Source organism: Purpureocillium takamizusanense, chromosome 2, assembly GCF_022605165.1.
Source record: "Purpureocillium takamizusanense chromosome 2, complete sequence".
NCBI lineage: Eukaryota > Fungi > Ascomycota > Sordariomycetes > Hypocreales > Ophiocordycipitaceae > Purpureocillium > Purpureocillium takamizusanense.
Genome location: NC_063069.1, coordinates 5382000 through 5399381, shown reverse-complemented (window position 1 = coordinate 5399381; position 17382 = coordinate 5382000). Strand labels below are relative to the sequence as shown.

Here is a 17382-nt window from a genome sequence, read left to right as displayed (position 1 = left end):
TATGCCATCCATGTTCGCCTCATCTTCTCGGGATGTGCGTTCGGTTTTACCTTCGATTTACGGAGTGTCCTCCGCCTTCGCACCACTGAAGGCAGCACGTGTGCCAAGTATGTAGGTTTCTCTCTGTCCCCGCATATAGCGACGGCTCCCTTATTAGGTCGTTGTCGGTCTTGCCGCCCAACACCACTTCATATCCAACACATGGCACAAACGCCAGACCAAGTGTGTATGCATTTGCAGTACAGTACCTAACACGCAGCAGACGGACAGCACACCACAGGGCTCGTCATCTGCAAATCATCGCCGCCTGTCTGAGATTTGAGAAAAAGAAAGGCACATGGGCCCGTCCAATCGCCGTCAAAAAAGCCAGAGACCATCGTCGACCCATCCGGTCCGGGATAGCCTGGCCAGACATTGCTCGTTCCTGGCCAGGCCAGGGAGATGCATGGAGTACTAAGAGATTCCGTGGCGTTGGGGCGCGCCCTGGCGCCATGTCCAGTGGGCTCGCTTTTTTACAAGCTGGTTCTCCCTCTAAATGCCCGATCTGGCGATTCCGAACGCCGACGAATGTGGGGGGTATCACCACCGCCACCATGACCACCACCACCATCATGGCGCCCCGTGTAAATGAATTGGGGGGAGGGGAGAGGGGAGAGGGGAGGGGAGGGGAAAGATGGGCCACGGCAGTGCTAGTTCTAACCTCTCCTCGCCGGTCGCTTTGCTGTGAATCGCCGTAGGGCGCTGAGAGGCGTCTTGTGACTAGTAGTGATACTATAACTGTTGGTGGACACGATAAGAGGGAGTAGCGGCATCGGCGCGACAGGGTGGCGTCGTCGGGTTTGGCCCATGTGAGGAGTGATGCCAGACGTATTCCTTTCAAGCCTGTATTCATCAATCATTTCTTTCCAGCGGACTCTGTTCTGCCAACTTTCACTTGGAGACTTTCCACAACGTCGTCCTTGGCTGCAACATGTCTACGTCGAGCGCCATCGGTCTCGCGGCCGCGATGCCCTTTGGCTTGCCCCCCACCGTCGTCGCCGGTGCCGTCGGTTTCCTGCTTGTCGCCGTCATATACAGACTGGTTCGTCGCGATAGACCCGGACGGCTAGCATCATGCTGACCACCCCATCAAGCTGCGCGGTAACCGAGTCATCGACCGCTACGAGACAAGACACGCCGAGGAAAAGGAAGAGCCAGTTCCTCAAGTGGTGATTGAGCCGCTGCACGACTTTGACTGGAGGACCGTGAAGCCGCAGCAGTTCCGGCACTTTAAGCGCGTCTACCACATTACCATGGGTATGCTAGTGAATCCACGCACAGCATTGTGTGTCCCCCTTTTACTGATTTCGTGTTCCAGGACTGCAAGCGGACGCGGCTTCGGACCTCATCGCCATCGACAGAGACTATTTGGACAGGGTCACGCACCGCCGGCACCTCATCCAGAAGCATGGCAGCGGCGTGCATGGCAGCCTGCCCGGCGGAGTGGCGGCCGCCAGTGAGCTGTACACGTTCCTGCTGGTCGACTATCTCCCCACGCGGTTCCCGACCATGTTTGAGCTGTCCGGGGACAAGTCGCGCTTCACCAACCGTGCGACGGGCAAGTCGTGGCCCACGGCGCCACCCGAGGATGCGGCGACCGCTCTCAGCATTCTCGGAGAGACGGTCGAGGAGGACATGTTTCTGCTGCACGAGACGCCCGAGGGCCACAAGTGCTTTGCCTTTGTCTGCTGCTTCCCCTCGGGCTTCGACCCGTCGGCCAAGGTGGGCAAGCTGCTCAAGGACATCCACGCGCCGGTGCCATCGTACGACAAGATTGGAGCGAGCATGGAGCGATTCTTTTCTAAGATGGAGGTGGGCAAAAGCGTGAAGCGTCTCAACGTAAGTGAAGGGGTACACGCGGGACGTAGCTTGTTGATCATGGTAACTGACTGAGAGTCATAAACAGTGGGCACTCCAAACGCACAGCGAGCTGTACAATTGCAGCGGCAATCACATGACGAGCGAGGAGGCAGAGACGGCGGCGCAGGACGCCCACGTCAACATAGACGAGGTAGGTTTGCTCAACTTTTTGACCCGCTTCGCTTCCTTGCCGTCGTCACACTGACACTCGCTGGCCTGACTGGCAGTCGTACTATCGGGTCGAGCTGCAGACGCTCACGAGGCTGCCGCGCACACGGGCGTTGCTGTTTTCCTTCAAGACGTATCTGTACCCGCTGTGGCAGATCAAGGAGGAAGGGCTGGGCGGCGAGCTGGCGGACGCGGTGGACGGGCTCAAGGCGGGCAACGCGCCGGGGACGTGGGTGTACAAGGGCGCGGCGCGGTGGTCGGAGCGCGTGTGCGAGTACCTGCGGGCGTGATGTTGTGTAGAGAACCGCGCGCGGCGGTATGCTGTGGCCATGACGATGGTGATGACGATTACTACGTATGACTATGACGACGAGAATGGTGATGAGTGGAGATTGGAGAACAGCATGCGTAGAGGCCTGATGCGAAGAAAACGAAGGCATCGTGATGACTCTGGCTTCCATGTCCTGGATTCGCCCACGCGCACGTGACGCGGCATGCGATTGCCAGATCGAGGCGCCTGACTGGCTTGGCTGGGGTGTTCTTCCTGGCTGTCGTCAATTCACGCCCATGATTGGCTGTCGACGCCACACCCTACCCAGATGCCCACGTACCTCGGCTCCACCCGACAACGCTGTGGCTCAGCTGCTCGGTACCTACATGCACCTTAGCTACTACACTGTCCAGACACCGCCGCAACCGCCCCCCGTCCTCCCCAAGCGGCGGCCGCAATCGCCCATGCGAAACCCCCCCCCCCAACACGGAGCAACCAACCAACAGCCCACTGTAAGTCCACTGGCCGCTGCCCGCTCTCAGCCGCGCCTCTCCAAAACCCGCGTTCGCGGACACCAGCCACACATGACCGCCCGCCCGAGCCCGGCATCACAAGGTCCCAGGCTGAGGTGCCCGCCATCTCCGCCCTGCATCTCCAACTCCAACCGCCGCCGCCGGCATCAGCCCAACCTGCCTACCTACCGAACCATCCATTCATCCATCCACCACCGCGCCAACCCATTACGCTCGGCACTGGCCTCGCCCGCGAGCATCGTCCCCCCTTCGTTCCGACAACGTCACTCCGCATCGGCGCCGTCGCCGCTTCTTTTTTTGTCCCCGTTGCCCGGCAGCCCGTTCATCGTGACCCTGCCTTGTGTCTGCCTCTGCAGGCTCGTGCCGTCCCGCCGCCTGCCGCATCTCCACCCTGTCACGCACACGCCTCGACTCGCGTTTGCGTGTCTCGTCCGCACGCTGCCCCCCTCCGACCAGCAGCACCCGTCGGTCAATCGCCAGAGCGACACTCTGCGGCGCGGCAGCGGACACGACATCGGCTGTGACCACCGTGGGCAGCAGCTTCGCTGGCTTTGACGTCTACTACTAAGCCTACTTCGTACACCGTCACCATTGCCGTCACCGACACCGACACCGACACCGACACCGACACCGACACCGGCAGCGCCCGCCCCCCCTTCGTTACAACCCCGTCGCACAGTCCTCGCGTCGCACAGACTGCATCTCGGAGCCTGACATCGCGCCAGCCTGCTGTTGCCGGCTATGCTGTGAGGCGTCTCCTTCGCCAACCCGCCCGGCCCCCGTCACCAGCACCTCGCGAGTAGCTGCACCGCCTCCGCCGTCGCGACTTGTTACCTGTCGGTCGCCTCGTGTCTGACACTGCAGATCCCATTGCCGCACTGCATCCCACGCCACCATGAGCGCGCCACGTGAGCTCCTCTCTCCCTCCCCAGCCGTCTTGAATCCTTGACCGCAGAAACTCATCCCCCCCGCGCGTCGCAGTCTCGCCCGACGAGCTTGCGCGCTTCACCGAGATCATCGACGGCATCCTCGCCACCGCCGACCTCGAGACTATCTCGCGAAAAAAGGTCCGCCAGGGCCTCGAGGCCTCCCTCGGCGGACGCGACCTGAGCGACCAGAAGGTGCCACCACCCTACATAATACCCAGCCTTGGGCCGTTGCCCCTCCTCCCGAGGAAGCTAAAGCTCACCCACTGCTGCAGGATGCCATCAAGCGACTCATCGAGGCCCGCTTCGATGCCGTGTCTGGCGCCAACGTAAACGACGTCCCCGCCTCGTCTGTGCCGGACCCGTCCCCGAATAAGAGGCCCGCCACCAACGGCGTCTCCGACTCTGCCGAGACGGACCCCTCGGCCTCTCCCGAGCCGGCCAAGAAGAAGGCGAAGCGATCGACGTCCTCGGAGGATGCCGATGCGCGCCTGGCTGCGGCCCTGCAGGCGCAGGAGAACAGCCTCGCGCGGGCGCGCTCTACGCGCGGCGGCGGCGACCGCACAAAGGTAGTGAAGAAGAAGAAGGCCCCCCGGAAGAAAAGCGCCAAGAAGGTTGGCGAGGACGACGACAGCGAGGCCGACGGGAGCGCCGACTCTGTCCCCAAGCGCAAGGCCGGTGGCGGCTTTCAGAAGCCCTTTATCCTCAGCGCGACGCTGTCGGAGCTCTGCGGCGAGACTCAGGTATGGGCTGCCCGCCTCGTCGCATGCGAAGAAAGCCCGAGCGTGCTGGTGCTAACGAGTGGACGCAGCTCTCGCGCCCGCAGGTGGTCAAGAAGCTGTGGGAACACATCAAGGCCAACGACCTGCAGGACCCCAAGGACAAGCGTCAGATCCGGTGCGACGACAAGATGCAGGCCGTATTCAAGCAGGCCAGAGTGGACATGTTTCGCATGAACAAGGAAATAGGGCACCATCTCTACCCGGTCGGCGAGGAGTGAAGGTCATCAGAAGGCCAGCAGCAGGGGGTCACACAGAGCGAACTAAACCACCTTGTGCGGTTCCGGCGCAAAGGGGAGTAACTAGGTTGATTTTTTCAATCCTTTATGGGCTTGATTTGCGAAACGGTCGCTGGGCAAAATGGGCGGGTAGCATTAGCCAAAGGCGAGAGGGAGGGAGTGCGTGTGACAGCTGGTCACGACGGCGGATTTCCATTTCGTTACTCATTATCTCGAAGGAGGGGAGGGGAGGGGAGGGGAGATGAAGCGACAGAGAGACCTATAACGTCTTATGCATACTAAGATTCAGTATATCAGACCTCCCTTCTCTCCATGCTGCGAAGTGAGGCAGCCATGGATGATGCTCGTCGTCGGCTCGGGCCGTCTGTCAGGGGCTGGTTGGTGTGGCTGACGATGACTGGCTCTCAAGTCTGACCGAGGCATAGGTCGGTATGGCCCGTATGGGTGAGGTGAGTCCAGCGGTGTGTGTGATTCGTTCGTCCACGCTGCTACGAACACAGCCCAGCCCGTGGCGCGTCCCGGTGGAGCAATGCAGCCGGACACATATGTATAGATGGCTCACCTTGCCGGATGACTCTTTGCCTGCACCTGAGACGGGCAGTGCACTTTATACCACACACACAAACCGACCAGGTTGATGCGAAATGACGAGGTTGATGGCGTCGGCTGACTCATCAGGACCCTGTCATTCCGGAAGCCAGCCAGGCGTTTTTTCCCTTTCCCAGCGACGCCTCCAGCCAGCTAGGTCCCCCTGCGTGGCGGATGTCAGTGGCTAATGAACCTAACGTATTCGTACTTCGTACCAGGATGGCAGCTAGCTTGGGGCAGGAGTTGGAGGTGCAAATCGGTGCTTGGTGTGGTGCGCAGAGCCCGCTAAAAACGCTACACCACCCGCTGAAATTACCACCACCTCTTGCTGCGACAGAAACTCCAGCCGTTATTACCCCTCCACAGCCAATCCCCCCCGATCCTCAACCTCGTTCTGTCCCCGCGATACCAAAAATTTGAACCGCATCCACTGACCCTTTGGCCTGACGCTGGCGTGCACATCGACGAGATTGAACGTCATTAGCGACGGACGACACGGAAACGCCCAATTTGCCCCTACAGACCCGAGGCATCGGGAGCATTCGATCCCACCTACAGCTGCCATCGGCGCAACCTCCCAGTGGCAGCATCCTGCTGGTACGAGCATCAGCGACGCGGAACCGAGTACGAGAAGCCCCGTCACACTGGCCGCTCCAGCCGCTGGCAACACATTGCGATCCGCGGCCATGGCGCCTCCCGAGGAGGGCGCACCCGCAAACGCCGGCCGAGGCGGCGAGGGCTCCAAAGGCCGCACCCGCGGGGGACGAGGTCGAGGCGGAAGCAACAAGAGCGGCGGCGCTCGACGCGGCCGAGGCGGTCACGGTAATGCCGGGCAGCGCGGCGGCGGCGGCGACAATGCCGATTCTCTCAAGAACCCGGCTGCCCAGGACCTGGCGGCAGCTGCGGCAAGGGCACACGCGGCCAATGAAGCTGGCCCGGATGGCCAGCAGCGTCCCATCAACGAGGCGGCCGCGGCGACGGCAAACGGCACAGTCGGCGATGACGACGACGGCGATGCCGAAGTGTGCTTCATCTGCGCGAACCCGGTAGCCCATCACTCCATCGCGCCCTGCAACCACACGACCTGCCACATCTGTGGGCTGCGCATGAGGGCATTATACAAGACCAAGGACTGCGCCCACTGTCGGGTACGCCCATCTCTCCTTTTTTCCCCGCGACAGGACGCTGCAGACTGACATGTTATGCGACACAGACACCGGCGCCGTTTGTAATCTTCACCGACGATGGCGAGAAGCGGTTCGAGGACTACTCGGACAAGGACATCACCACCACCGACACCAACATCGGCATCAAGTACACCAACGAGGACATTGTGGGCGACACAGTCCTCCTGCTGCGGTATAACTGTCCCGACGCGTCCTGCGACTTTGCCGGCCTGGGCTGGCCCGACCTCCATCGACACGTCAAGTCGATCCACCGCAAGCGCATGTGCGATCTATGCACGCGCAACAAGAAGGTCTTTACCCACGAGCACGAACTCTTCTCCGATAAGGAACTGGAGCGGCACATGCGCCACGGCGACGACAAGCCCGGTGCCGCCGACCAGACGGGCTTCAAGGGCCACCCGCTCTGCGGCTTCTGCGGCGAGCGCTTCTACGACGACGACAAGCTGTACGAGCACTGCCGCATGAAGCACGAGCGCTGCTTTCTCTGCGACCGCCGCGACTCGCGCAAGCCTCACTACTACCAGGACTACAACGCGCTCGAGCAGCACTTCAAGAAGGACCACTACCTGTGCTCCAACGCCGAGTGCCTGGAGAAGAAGTTTGTCGTCTTCGAGTCCGAGCTGGACCTGCAGGCCCATCAGCTGAGCGAGCACGGCGGCAAGACGGCCGGCAGGGACGCCAGGACCGTGGACATTTCTGCCTTTGACATTAGGCAATCATATCAGCAGGAACGGAGGGGCGGCGCGGGCGGCGGCAGGGGCCAGAGAGACGGCGGCGAGGCTCGCGGCAGAGGCAGAGGCGGGCGGACGGGCGGCGGTCGAGGGCGAGACCCGAACGAGGACATGGTCCCGCCGACGACAGCGCAACCTTTGCGCCGTGACGAGATTGCGTTTCAACGGCAGATGGCCATCCACTCGGCTCAGTCCGTGTCGAACCGCACCTTCGGCGGCCAGCTCTCAGCCCCGACGCCCGCGCAGGCTGCCTCCTCGTCCCGACAAGCCGCCTCAACGCCGCGATCCGCGACTCCCAACGCCGCACAAGGCCGCGTCGTCGACGCAATGGGCTCGCTCAACATCACCGACACGTCCAACCTGACACCCGAGGAGCGGGCCAGTCTCGTCCGCCACAGCGCGGCGGTCGAGCGCGCCGCCAACCTCCTGGGCAACGACTCCAACAAGGTGGCCCAGTTCCGGAACCACGTCTCGTCGTACCGCAAGGGCGGCCTCACGGCGCCGCAGCTCATCGATGCCTTCTTCACACTCTTCGCCGACGTGTCGTCCAACGCGCTGGGCACGCTGGTGCGCGAGGTGGCGGACCTGTTCGAGGACAAGGCCAAGGCGGATCACCTGCGCAAGGCGTGGCAGGACTGGCGCGCCATCAACGAGGACTACCCCAGCCTGCCGGGCCTGAGCGGCATGCACGGCGCGACGTCGAGCTCGAGCGGCTGGGCCAACGCCTCGTCCTCCAACCCAGCCGTGCCCAACGCGGCCCCTTCGCAGAAGCACTCGACGCGCGTGCTCAAGCTTAAGAACAGCACCCGGCTGGGGGGGCCAGCGCCCGTCGCCGCCCAGCGCGGACCGCCGGGCTGGGCCGCGGCCCCGACCAACATCAGGACGCCGTCCTCGTCTGCATTTCCCTCGCTGGCCTCGGCGACCGGCGGTTCATCGTCGAGCTCGACCGCCGCCCGACCCTCGTGGATCGGGTCCGCCACGTCCCAACAACAACAGCAACAATCACAACCCTCCTCCTCATCCTCGTCATATCGACCGCTCCGCACGGCGACGGGCTCGCGCGGCGCCACGGGCGGCGAGGCCTTCCCTGCGCTGCCCGCCGCCCCCAAGCCCACGACCACCATCTTCGGCTACGGGACCGGCCGCGGCGTCCGGCGAGACTACGGCCACGCCGACTCGGGCTTTCAGTGGGGCGGCGGCGGCTCCGGCTCCGGCTCCGGCGCGGCGACGCCCCCCGCCGCAGGGGAAGACGATGACGCTGGCGACGACGCCGCGGCTGGGGGAGGCAAAGGGAAGAAGGGCGGCAAGAAGGGCAAAAAGGTCCTCGTACAATGGGGCTGATGGAGGCGGCAGGCATGCGCCGTGCCATAAAGAAAGAAGAAAACAACCTGCTTCTCGTCAAAATAAATGCTCCCTGCCCCTCCCTATCTCTCTTCCTTCCCGGTCGTACGGATAGCTCTCCCTTTTTTCGTACCCCGAACAGCCCCTCCCTCCCTCCTCCCTCTCTCTATGCACTTTCTCCGTCCCTTGAGTCACGACGCGTATTCGAGTAGGTCCCATCACCCGACTCGGACTCGGAGTTGGACTCGACAAGCATGATGGCGAGCGCAACGCATAGATCGCGTGAGCGGAGAAGACGGAAGGAAAAGTAGGGAGGACAGGCCGGGCCAGGACAGATCAGACCAAGGCGGCCCCCCTAAAAAGGTGCAATGCATTGCAATGCAGTGGCGACGAGTGCGGGACTGGCCATCTTTGCCATTATTCCTTGTCGTATCCCGGCGGCGGTAGATACTACACGCGCACACACGCACGCATACACTCACAAGGCCACACGACCTTGTATATGGTGTATATATAGAGAGGGAGGAAGATGACACATGTATGTGTCTGTGTGTGTGAATAGAGGGAAAATAGCAGGGTATCTGGTGCAGTTGTAGAAACGAGAAGAAGAAAAAAAGTTGAGTTCGAAGCATATCGTGTTGGCGTGCGGCGTGCGGCGTGCAGTTCTTCCTTCTCCAAAACACTCCGTAGCGGGGGGGCACAAACGTACACACACACACAGTGTATATGCACACACGTAGATAGATACATACATGCATGCATACACACACATACCCATACCCATACACGCGCATACACCTCACATGGCATGGCATGCATGGACGGACGGACCAGACAGGATTGATTGTGAAAAGACCAGGGGCAATCGAGGATAAAAAAGCGCCCATGTGATGGTGCCCATTGCTAATCCTAGCCTCGCCTACCTAAATGCTAACCATACCAACGTACTTTTTTTTTACTCTGCAAGAACGAATGTAAGACGTTAATCAATCTCCGTATACCAGAGTCCTCCCTATCGCTCACGCAAATAGCATGAAATGGCCGACATGCTTCGGCTACCCGCCTCTCACTCTCACAGACCCGCCGGCTCATAGTACTCGCGGAATCGGTCCGTCTTCTCCCACTCAACGTTGTACACCACGTTCCAGCACACGAGCAGCAGCATCGGGAACCGCAGCGTCCAAAACGACAGGTAGCCCTCGGGCAGCGGGCCGACGGTCCGCTTGAGGGTATCGGGCATGTCCTCGTAATGGTTGCGCTTGTTGCGCAGGGCGCGCAGCAGGTCCAGAAGCCTTGAGCCCGTGTACTTGCGCTGCTTGCCCAACGAGTCCACAAAGTCGCGGGGCAGAGCGCGCAGGAAGTCGCCCTTGGTCACTTGCGCCGCATGCCGCTCGAGCTCTTGGAGCGCCGCCGAGGGAGGATCGCGAGGCTCCTTCTCGAAATGGTCCGAGACGTCGCACAGGAAGGCCAGGCGCTTTTTGGGAGACCAGAAGAATGGGTGCGACATGATCTCCCGGGCGTTGGGCCTCTGCTTTGGATCCGATTCAAGCATCGACGCAATCAAGTCCTCAGCCTCGTACGCAAAATCTCCCAGGGCGTCCAGCGGCCGGAGGTTATGGTTGCCCTTACGGATGTTAACTTCCCGCATGTACCGGTCGCCGCAGTCGAACGGGTGGGAGCCGTTGGTCAGGACGTAGAAGAAGACGAGGCCGAGGCCGAAGATGTCGATGGCGCGAGTCGCTCGGCGGTTACTGGCCATGGTGCCGTCGTTGACGAGCACTGACCCCGAACCACTATGCGTGCTGGCATCGACCATGCCAGCATCACGCGCATCGTCGTCCAAGAGAAGTTCGGGCGCGCGCCACCCCGAGGTGCCCGCCGCTCTTCCCGTCGTGGCGCCAAACGACGACTGTCCACCCTCGAGCTTCTTGCACAGGCCAAAGTCGGACACCAGCATTCGCGGCCTGCCGTCCTTGCCCATGTTGACCAGAATGTTCTGCGGTTTCAGATCGCGATGAACGATCCGCAGGCTGTGGAGATGGCTGATGCCGTTTGTGATCTGGTAGAGGACGCCGGGAAGGTCGGTCCTACCCGCGTTTGCCAGCTCCCGATACAGATGCGGTCGCTCAACCACATCGGCGAGAGACGCCGCGCAACGCTCGAGTGCAATGTACAGGAACCCGTCACGCATCTGCTGTGAGTAGTATCGGATAACTGTGTCCACGTTAGCAGAAGATCAAACCGACTGTGGCGCGGGTCGCACAGACCATTGGGATGGTCGTCGCTCTCCCTCAGCAACCGCGTCTCCTGCGAGGCAATGTCGTAGAACTGAATCAGCATGCGCTTGACGGCCACATCACGGCCGTCAAACTTTCCGGCAAACACCAGCGTGCCGTTGCTGCCAGTCCCTAGCTGCAGCTCTGTGTTGACTTCGATGTTGCCCATGCGAATGATGGGACCCGTAACAGCCTGCATATCGTTGGCGACTGTCATGACGTCGGGTTCGAGGCTCGGACGATCTCCAAGGCGCTTGGCGTTGTTGACGGCTTCCTCGACCGTCGTGGGCGGTGCGTCGTCCTCCCTCGACTGCGACGCTTCCCGACCCCTGCCCTTGCGGTGCTTAACTCCGCCTCGTCGGCCACGGTGCGCCTTCTTCTTCTTTTCCGGCCCCGCGCCAGATTGTGCATCGCCCGAGCCATTCTGCGCCTCCTCGTCTGCTTTGGCGTCGCCCTCTGCGCTGGCCGCCTTGTCGGCCGTCTCGGCTTGCTTTTCGGCGCTGGGCGCGTGCACATCGACTCCCGACGCCCTGACCACATCCTGGCCGTCTCCCTTGTCGCCGACTTTGGCGTCGACGGGGGACTCATCACGAGCGCTTTTGGTGTCCGACTCGTCGTCTTCCACCTTGGCCACTCTTTCCGCAGAGGCGTCAGACGTCAGGAAGTGGACCGCGTCCCTTAAGCTACCGCTGGTGCGCCAGCGATGGTACGATCGGCGTAATTTCTTCTCGTTGTAGATCAGGGCAGCAAAGAAGAGCAGGAAGAGGATGGGGTTCTTGATGAAGTCAACGACGCTGTCCGCCGCGCTCTGCGGAAGGCCCTTGACTTTATCGACGATGGTCGACTCCTCCAGCACAGATGGCTCAGGCGTGGGCAGATCCGCGTCATGCTCCCTGTACTCACTGCCATCCGTAATCATGCCCTGGGGGGTGGGCGCATCCAGCTTGTCGCCACGATGCCTGTCGAGCGAATGCGTGCCGGCGAGGGCTTTCGAGAGCTTGGGGCCGCTCACGGTATCCCAACTCGACGCCATGTCCCACCAGTCCTGGGAGTTGATGGGCGCCATGGGCGCGTCGACGATGAGCGGATACGCGCGGCCAGACATGGCGTACCAGCTGCCTGTCTCGGTCTGGTTGAGGAAGATGCTGCTGCTGCGCGCTCGAGCGATGCTGGCGTCCTGTGACGGCATCGTCGGCTGGGGTAGGACGATGAGCTCGGGGTTGCTCTCCGAAGCCGCGTCCCACGGACGACAAACGTCAAAGACACGAGCCACGGGCACCTCAAACTTGTGGCTAAACAAGGGCGCCGCGGGGCCGGCCCGAGCATAGTCGAAGGCGTACACCTTGCCGTCGTGCCGGCTCGTGATGTAGCGGCTGTCGAGGGAGACTTGGTACTGCTGAAGGAGGTCCAGGTCAAAATTGTTGGGACCCCACTCGGCATACTTGAGGGTGGCCACCTGCCGGCCATCCTCGCGACGCTGGATGCCGACGGTGTACTCGGTGCGGCCGAGGGTGATGGTACCCGTAGAACTGCACTCCTCCGAGTCCTTGTCGTAGAGTGCGTTGGGCCGCAGGCAGCTCTCGGCCTCGTTAACCTGGGAGCCACTAGAGCCGAACCACTTAATGACGCGACCCGTGGCGGCGTCGAGGGTAATCATGTTGGTTTTTTTGTCACCGGTGTAGACGACGGCTGATTTCTCGTCGGCAAAGGGAGCCAGCTCTTCAACCAGGCTCTTCATGGTGAAGCCGGTGGCGCGAGGGCGGGCGTCGGGCCCGCTCGGAACCCAGACATAGACGCCGCCGTCGCGGCTGGGCTCGACCGCCCATATGTAGTGATCAACTGGGCTGTAGTCGTCGTCGAGAACAGAGCTGTTGGCGCGGTGGTGGAGCGTCTCGACCATGGGCTGGTCTACCTCGAGCTGCCAGCGCTCCTTGCCCGTCTTGCGGTCGGTGGCGTAGAGGGTTCCATCGATGGTCGCCAGAAGAACAAAGTCTTCCACTTCCCAGTCCTCCAGACTCCGCGCATTCTGCGGCGAGGTGAGCCCGGTAGCGGGGATGCTAGTGGGCCGAAGATGTCGTGGGGGATGTGGTGCTCGGACGGCCTGAGCCGGAGCCAAAGTCGCGAGGGCGCTCGCATCGTCGGTGTCAATGATGTGTCGCTTGTTATGATTGGTATTTGGTTTCTTATTGTTTTTGTTATTGTTGTCACCATCGCTGTGGATGTTGTAGCTATAGCTGTTGCTACCGACTGGCGGCCGGTGCTGCTGGCGGTTCAGTCTGGAGCGGTCGACGACGGGGTCGTGCTGCCGCTGCCTCGGGAGGGCGGGAGACGGCCTTGTCTTGTCGCGTGGTGCCGTCGGCGCCGAGTCGTCGGCGGAGTCGGCAGCAGCATCGTCGAGGATCTCGGCATCATGCTTGCTGTCGCCGTATTGCGTGGCGGCCCAGTTATGGACAGCCGCACCGTCGGGCAATGGCTGGCTGTTGTCGCTCCGAGCGCCGTTGCGGACTCCGACTTGGGGTGGCAGGGAGTGCACAGCCTGCTGCGGCGTCGGATGCTGAACCTCGGCGAGCGGCAGCCAGGGCAGGAGAAAGAAGGCGAAGGCAAGCAGGAACTTTTGCTGCTGCGAGGCGCCACGACCGTCGTTGGGCGGTCGTCGTAGCATGTCGGGCAGGCGTTGTGAATGGCGTGGGCGGATCGATCACATGGGGACTGGATCTTCTGGCAATGATCGATCGCGAGGGACGCCCGTGGCGAAGTCGTTAGGCCATACCCAGCCAGCTCCGTCGCACGAGGGGGTAGATGGCCGGGCCGCTGGCCGTCGAAGATGACGGCGGGTAGCAATTAGGAGGTGGTGACGACGACGCTGGGTTAGAGGGCGTGCGCTAGAGACCCGGACAAGTCGGCGGTCCCACGAATTACAAGCAATAAAGCGAGTGATGGCGCTGTTGATACTGTCGCTGGATGAGGAGAAATGGATGGTGGATGAGGGAGAAAGCAAAAGTCGAATGTGTGCGTGGTGCCAATGTGGGAGGAAGGGCGGGCAGGTCAGCCCGTGTCTGACGAGGAGGGCGGGATGATGAGGGTTTTCCCCCATGTGGCCTGTGTCGACCATCCCTGGGAGTACTGAGGTCCTTCTTACAGGTACACCCACTGTACGTACCTCTACTAACGACGTTACCAGCTAAGGTCCCGGTGGGTGGCCGGGAAGCACATCCAATGGGTGGGCAGGCAAGCAGGGCACTCAGTCGATGGAGGCAGTGGAGGGCTGCTGCGCTGGCTGCCCTGGGATCGGGGATGGAACTGCCCAGAGCCCTCCACTGGGCAGGGCTGTCTCTTGTCCATGCCCTGGCCTGCCCTGTGGTGTGCCCTGCCCGGCAGTGCTGCTACCGCTACTGCTGCGCCTGCGCCGCCCACCTACTAAGCTTCCAGACCTCCGCCGCCGCCGCCGCCATCCAGGTGCACCCAGTCCGGGTGCCACCGGGCATGGATGGCAGCATGAAAATGGGCGGGGGGCGGGGCGGCTTGTGTCCGAGCTGCTGGCGCTGGTGCGGCTGCCGCGACGTCCCCCCCCCCCCCCTCTGGAGAGAGGGCGGGCAGCAGCGTTCCCGCCTTGTCTCCCATCTCATGTCCCGTCTGCCTGAGTCCAGGATGGTGGTGCCCATCCGGCATGGACGCTGTTGGTACCTCGCACGGAGCACTCTTCGCACTGTTCATGCGCCTTGCAGATGCTCTGACACCGCCGTGCGCCCACCTGCAGCGGTTGCGTGGAGGAGCAGGCCGAGGGGGCGGGAAGTGCTGGAATGGCGGACGGAGCGGGGTATTGGGTGCCACGCCGCACTGTGATGCGGGTACCTAAGCTGCCTAAGGTACCTGGGTAGGTAGGTACTACTACCTTACACGACTTGCTTTGCTGCATCACGCAGGATTAGTATTGCTCCGTCTCTCCCTCGCACGAGATTCGTGCCTGAGACGGGGATTTTGCAGGGCTGGCCGCCGGGAGATGGGATGGTTTACGCCCCATACGGCACCCGAGCCGTAAGTAAACAGGGTGCTTATCAAGGCACGTACTCCTGACCGTCGGAAGACGAGCAACATCAACGGCCCAACGGTGGATGGCCAGACGGACAGAGAGCTCGCTCGTCCTCCTCTGATCCAACCTACTCCCGCCCTGTCCCCTCGATCCCCCACCATTCAGCCCTGGCGCAATGGCGTGCTGCCGGCTTGATGCACGCGCTCGCAGCGTCGTGGTCAAGCAGCGAATGTTCTGTCGCCCACACCCACCCACTTTCAGCACGGCACTCGCCCTTGTCGCCATCGCATCCCATCCATGCACACTCATCACGTCCACGGCGTGGCGTCCGCCCATTCCTGCAAGCCCCGGGAGTGCCCCGTGCCCACGACGCGACCGCGATCCGGCACCACCAACAAATTCCAAGCAGCAGCAGCAGCAGGAGCATACGTAAGGTACCTATCTATGGATCCCTCCTTGGTACCACGTCACGTACCGCAAGCCCACGTAAACGTTTTATTTATTTCTTGATTGCCTACTATTTATTTACCTTGGAAAAAGCGTGGCGGCGGTGGCGGCTGGGCACCGCAAGCAGCCCCCTTGTCCTCAAGGTGTCCCGCTGGTTACAAGTATATCGTACAGTGTGTGCTTTGTAAGGATGTAGAACCTAGCCGCGTAATCCAGAAGAAGAAGAAGAAAAGCCATCTACCCATGACATGACGAAAGGCGCTCGCTTTCGGAACACTCGTTTACAAGATTATGACGAGTTCTCTCTGCTCACGAACAGGTCCAACCGGGCCCTCCGCCGCGCCGCCGCCGCACAGACAAGACCAAGGGGGGCGAGTAGAGAAGAAGGAAAAGAAGAGGTGTGGAAAAAAACGAAAAAAAAAAATCTTTCCGCTTCTCGTCCCTGCTCCCGTACCTACACAGACACCACGGCGGGCATAGTGCATGATCCGCGGAGCGGCGACCTACACCTACCTAACTACGTTCGGAGCACCTGCTTCGTACTTCGTACGTCGTGCTTCGTACACATCAAAAGGCGGGTTGCTGTGGTGGTGCAGTGGCCCCCCGCCCCGTTTCTCCCAGGCTCCAGCCATGGGCAGCGCGAGCGCATTGATGCACCCGGGGACCTGGCTTTTAGTAGGTACGGAGCACGCATGAGCGACGGGTACCAAGTTGATCGCATGGCGAGAGACCCTCGTGGCTCGCCTCGCTTCGTCCCGGCCGAGGGGGACCCCCTCCCGTCCGCTACATGCTATCTATAGTCATGCTCCATTGATCGAGCAGGTACTAATGAAGCACTCACTCACGAGGTGGTGAGCTTGTTTGACGCTCTGGTAAGTAATCTGGTTGAGCAAGATTCATGTTTAGAAGGGATGCGTCCGTCGCGCATGGCATCAACACATATAGTACTTCGTTTCGTACGTACCTAGTGACTTGTTGGTAAAGTTTGCGTCGTCATCACCCAGCCTCCTTATTGCTCGCCCAGTAGTTATAATAGTACCAGCACCACCAGGCCCCCTTCGGCCCGCCCGTCTCTGTCCGTCCGTCCGTCTGTTCTGCCTCTCTCGCCGTGCCTGTGCGCCGCCGCCTGTGCGCGCCACGCCCGTCCGGCTGGGCCGTTGCACTGCCCGTGCTTGGTTCAGCAAGGTACTGACATTACTAAAGCAGTGACAGGTACGACCGCTGAGACAGCGGGCAGCCCCGGATGCCGAACCGTCTGTCCGCGTGAAACGAAACAGCCCTCGCCGCCGCCGCCGCCACCACCACCACAACCACAACCATCCGCATTCTGTCCTGCCTGTCCCGCCGTCTTATCCCGTCCCGTCCCGTCCCCTCACTCACATGGATCAAAGTTACATTAGTAAGTCAGTACAGTACGTTTTAGTACGTGCGTTCCTGGACTGCTTCGAAACGTCAAAACATCGCCGATGGCTAGGGAGACCAACGTACGATGACGGGGGAAAACATCATTCATCTAGTGGTGTCCATCTCCGCTAAGAGTACCCTTGCTCTACCTGTCCGTAGTAGTTGATCTACCTCGTGCGGTCCTGTTTGTAGTCACCGTCCAGCACGAGCGCGTGCGTACAGCAGCACCCAAGTCAGCTGCGGTTGGTAATGCAGTCGGAAGCCCCAAACCCCAGTTGAACCCACTGCCCCTTCCTTGGCTGCGCCGCGCCGGGCATTGGAACCGCACCATGTCTACGGAGCATTAACAGTGCCCATTTCGCTGTATTAAACTCAGAAATCAAAAATCTGAGACCCCCCTCACCAGGTCAATGCCATTGACGAGGATGCGTTGGCCATCACTTCGCGCGGTGCCGAAACACACGCGACTCTATCCATCCCTCTGCCACGGACCCCCGTCACCGTAAAATCACAAAGCAACCAAACCCTGTGAACAAAATGATATAAAAATTAAAACCACGGCA

General features: G+C 61.3%; 4 protein-coding genes across 4 annotated transcripts; 3 read left to right on the top strand and 1 right to left on the bottom strand.

Moving 5' to 3' along the window:
* Positions 1-928: 928 nt before the first annotated feature.
* JDV02_003441 (uncharacterized protein) lies at positions 929-2439 on the top strand. Its single transcript, XM_047984568.1, has 4 exons — positions 929-1081; positions 1134-1296; positions 1358-1878; positions 1946-2439. The coding sequence occupies exons 1-4, from the start codon at positions 971-973 to the stop codon at positions 2102-2104; spliced, it is 954 nt and encodes a 317-aa protein (XP_047840542.1). The 5' UTR covers positions 929-970; the 3' UTR covers positions 2105-2439.
* Positions 2440-2988: 549 nt separating this feature from the next.
* On the top strand, positions 2989-5042 carry JDV02_003440 (uncharacterized protein). Its single transcript, XM_047984567.1, has 4 exons — positions 2989-3779; positions 3853-3992; positions 4073-4540; positions 4609-5042. Exons 1-4 carry the CDS (start codon positions 3767-3769, stop codon positions 4795-4797), a joined length of 810 nt encoding a protein of 269 aa, XP_047840541.1. The 5' UTR covers positions 2989-3766; the 3' UTR covers positions 4798-5042.
* Positions 5043-5552: 510 nt separating this feature from the next.
* Positions 5553-8736, top strand: JDV02_003439 (RING-type E3 ubiquitin transferase). The gene is made up of 2 exons (XM_047984566.1): positions 5553-6551; positions 6617-8736. The coding sequence occupies exons 1-2, from the start codon at positions 6090-6092 to the stop codon at positions 8660-8662; spliced, it is 2508 nt and encodes an 835-aa protein (XP_047840540.1). The 5' UTR covers positions 5553-6089; the 3' UTR covers positions 8663-8736.
* Positions 8737-9372: 636 nt separating this feature from the next.
* IRE1 (Non-specific serine/threonine protein kinase) lies at positions 9373-14003 on the bottom strand. Its single transcript, XM_047984565.1, has 2 exons — positions 10930-14003; positions 9373-10876 (listed from the first exon to the last, which is right to left on the bottom strand). The coding sequence occupies exons 1-2, from the start codon at positions 13598-13600 to the stop codon at positions 9735-9737; spliced, it is 3813 nt and encodes a 1270-aa protein (XP_047840539.1). The 5' UTR covers positions 13601-14003; the 3' UTR covers positions 9373-9734.
* Between the last annotated feature and the right edge of the window lie 3379 nt (positions 14004-17382).

Bases quoted from the DNA above. Each gene is read 5' to 3' on its own strand.
- JDV02_003441 (XM_047984568.1), top strand. From the start codon at position 971: ATGTCTACGTCGAGCGCCATCGGTCTCGCGGCCGCGATGCCCTTTGGC. The intron at 1,297-1,357 runs GTATGCTAGTGA...TTCGTGTTCCAG, and splicing joins CGTCTACCACATTACCATGG to GACTGCAAGCGGACGCGGCT. The intron at 1,879-1,945 runs GTAAGTGAAGGG...AGTCATAAACAG, and splicing joins AAAGCGTGAAGCGTCTCAAC to TGGGCACTCCAAACGCACAG.
- IRE1 (XM_047984565.1), bottom strand. From the start codon at position 13,600: ATGCTACGACGACCGCCCAACGACGGTCGTGGCGCCTCGCAGCAGCAA. The intron at 10,877-10,929 runs GTCTGTGCGACC...ACGTGGACACAG, and splicing joins GAGCGACGACCATCCCAATG to TTATCCGATACTACTCACAG.
- JDV02_003439 (XM_047984566.1), top strand. From the start codon at position 6,090: ATGGCGCCTCCCGAGGAGGGCGCACCCGCAAACGCCGGCCGAGGCGGC. The intron at 6,552-6,616 runs GTACGCCCATCT...TATGCGACACAG, and splicing joins AGGACTGCGCCCACTGTCGG to ACACCGGCGCCGTTTGTAAT.
- JDV02_003440 (XM_047984567.1), top strand. The intron at 3,993-4,072 runs GTGCCACCACCC...CCACTGCTGCAG, and splicing joins GCGACCTGAGCGACCAGAAG to GATGCCATCAAGCGACTCAT. The intron at 4,541-4,608 runs GTATGGGCTGCC...GAGTGGACGCAG, and splicing joins AGCTCTGCGGCGAGACTCAG to CTCTCGCGCCCGCAGGTGGT.